Source organism: Durio zibethinus, chromosome 27 (assembly GCF_047325235.1).
Source record: "Durio zibethinus cultivar Kanyao isolate XHJ-2024 chromosome 27, ASM4732523v1, whole genome shotgun sequence".
Lineage (NCBI taxonomy): Eukaryota > Viridiplantae > Streptophyta > Magnoliopsida > Malvales > Malvaceae > Durio > Durio zibethinus.
In genome coordinates this window covers 9882827-9885490 of record NC_143188.1, presented here as the reverse complement: position 1 = coordinate 9885490, position 2664 = coordinate 9882827, and the positions used below count along the sequence as shown (strand labels likewise).

Sequence of the window (2664 nt, the reverse complement as noted above, 5' to 3'; positions counted from 1 at the left end):
TTTATCATATAATAATTATTTTTAATCAAATATATTTATTTACAATATAAATAAAATTAATATAAAAATTAATTTTACTAGCTACGGTCAAATTAAATTATTATTCAGCTATTATTACATCGATGACTTTTTTTTAATAATCATAGAATCGAGATAGATAAAATAGCAGTACACTTCCACTAAAATTCATAAAGAAGTTTACCAAAGAGTTTCATGTGAGAGGTCTCTAATCGAGTAATCAGTGACAAGCTCCCATCACTAGTCGGACTTGGTAATACAAAAAGTTTTCCTTCTTGAACAACATTTGCTGGCCTCATATATATGGGGCGACCCCATCCGAAATCTGCATCATATATAGGCAACCACATCCAACTAATAACAGATAAGTTTGGGCATCGAAAAGTATGCGATCCTCGAACCAAAGTGTTTAGATCAGGCACCTTTTCTATGTAATCAATAGCTGATCTCAAATATTCATCGTTAACCTGCTTTAACAGTTCATGGATTCTCTTAACAGTGTTGGTAAAAGGTTCAGATAGGAGATCACCAGCTCGAGCAATTGCTGTAGCTTGAAAGGTTGCGTTGCCAAAGTAGCCTCGTGGGAGAGGAGGATTTAATCTAAATCGTCCATCAGTTGGAATGTATAGCTTAGTAGCTTGATCATTTGAGAGGCCCCTCGCTTTGCTTATACACCGCCATAAATGGGAAGTTAAGATACTATAAGTACTATATTTTATAGAGTCAGAATTTCCGATGTTTGGTTTAGCTTTCAGGATATTCAGTTGATCAACTGTGAGCTTAAAAAGGGAAACGATTGATGGCTTAAGATCGTTTGACTGAGATTCTGATGTTAAAATTGAGTGGCCTGTAGTCATTATTTTAGGAGGTGGGTCATATTCAACATGGTGAAATGTAGGAGTTGGTGAGACACGAGCACGAAGAAGAGTTCGATCCATGAATGGGGCAATGGTAGGAGACAAGCCTCGAGCTGTGTCAGCCCAACTATTGATGAAATGAAGAGCGGCTGTGCCATCTGCTAAAGTATGCTGCAACCCTACGCCTAGACTAATCCCACCGCATTTGAAAGTAGTTACCTGTTAAAATGTGCATAAAACAAGTCAACATCTTATTAATGTTGAAAAAGGCCAAATGAATGTATGAAACTTGCTGAGTTTTGTCCTTAGCTCATGGCTTTTTGATTGAAGAATGTTTACTATATATACCTGCAAAACAAGAAGCGGATATGAAGATATTCCTTCAGAATAGTCGACCGTGGGAACTAATCGGGAAACTTCAGAGTTATCAGTAAAATCACCAACAAATTGATCCATAACTGAGGTAGATTCAGCCTCTATGAATAAAACTCCTTCTGCATTACATATTATTTCAAGTCTTCCATTTTGATCCAATCCCAACCTTCCAGCTATCGGGTAAAATGGCACAAGAATCTTGCTTAAAGCCTCTTTAAGCTTTCCAGGGTCAAAGAAATTAGAACTACCATTTGGCTTGTAGTAGTATACTGTAGGGATGTGGTATCTTGTCGTCAACAGGTCCAAATTGGAGTTCCATAGACTTCCTTTCGGAGTGTCTTGAGCAGGATGAACAATTGTAGATTCCTTTACAGTAATCTCCATCCTGAATTTCACTACCTAACATTCAATGAGTTAGTGACATGCATAAACTTTCACTTACAGTATAATTGAGAAAAGGAAAAAGAAGAAAAAATGACAGGAAATGGAATGGAATGGGTAAATAAACACATGGAATTCGTATCCATACCTTATCAGAGTAGAAACAAGTGTTGGTACAATAACCAAGGTAGAAGTGTTCAAATTGCACAAGGATGCTGAGGTTTTTTTTCCTTCTGCTTTGTAAAATGGTGAGGGAAGGTTTAAAGCGGCAGGCTATGGAGTGATTGATGTTTTAATTATGAAGTTCTGGGTAAGGTCCATCTCTATGGCTATTTGTAATGTTAAGCTTATTCCAATTCATGTACCACAATAAATGCGTATCAGAAACAGATTTTTTATTTATTAGGGTAGGTGGGCTATAAAGACCGTTTTAATTGTAAGGGTATTACTTAGATTTGGTCATTTAAATATTTATATTTATTTTATATTAATAATATAAATATAAAATTATTATATTATAATTTATGTTGAACACGACAAATGTAATGATGAAGTATTTTTTTTTTAATTTATTAGGGCCAGTGGGCTATGAATTATTTTTTATTTTTTATTGTTATTAAATTTATATGTAATTTTTATTAAAAAGTTAAATAATATTATTTTTGTATTTTTTATATCGCAGAGGGCCCCTGTTAACAACACTGTACGTTTAACCAGTGAGGTTGATAGTACCACATCCTTTGCACGTTTCAGAGGTGCTAGAAGGGCCCGTGCTTGAAACAATTATTAAATATCGATGTTTGTGTTTTTCCATGGCTCCAAAAGTAAATTGCGGAGGGCCCCTGTTAACAACACTGTATGTTTTGATTTGTACAAGGGCAAGGTCATGCGGGTGGGATTTGATCCGACTATTGTCAAGTCTAAGATCGTTGAGGAAAAGCAACCAGAAACACTTGATTTTTCTTAGTGTTCCAATTATAATCCTAGCAACCAAATCTACTCTCTGTATATTTATACATAGTCTTAAAATAAA

General features: G+C 35.1%; 1 protein-coding gene across 3 annotated transcripts; it reads right to left on the bottom strand.

Annotated features, from left to right (window-relative positions):
• On the bottom strand, positions 1-1946 carry LOC111279632 (shikimate O-hydroxycinnamoyltransferase-like). 3 transcript variants are annotated; one of them, XM_089756237.1, is made up of 3 exons: positions 1780-1946; positions 1224-1645; positions 1-1094 (listed from the first exon to the last, which is right to left on the bottom strand). In XM_089756237.1, the coding sequence occupies exons 2-3, from the start codon at positions 1632-1634 to the stop codon at positions 180-182; spliced, it is 1326 nt and encodes a 441-aa protein (XP_089612363.1). In that variant the 5' UTR covers positions 1635-1645; positions 1780-1946; the 3' UTR covers positions 1-179. The 3 variants fall into 3 exon arrangements, with proteins under 3 accessions (XP_089612363.1, XP_089612364.1, XP_022722334.1); XM_089756238.1 differs by having other exon boundaries at positions 1224-1635; XM_022866599.2 differs by having other exon boundaries at positions 1224-1649; positions 1780-1945.
• Positions 1947-2664: the final 718 nt, after the last annotated feature.

What these genes read in the sequence shown, in the direction of transcription:
- LOC111279632 (XM_089756237.1), bottom strand. Translation starts at nt 1,634, where the DNA reads ATGGAGATTACTGTAAAGGAATCTACAATTGTTCATCCTGCTCAAGAC. An exon ending in ATCCGCTTCTTGTTTTGCAG is followed by an intron (nt 1,095 to 1,223) that starts GTATATATAGTA and finishes ACATTTTAACAG; the next exon opens with GTAACTACTTTCAAATGCGG.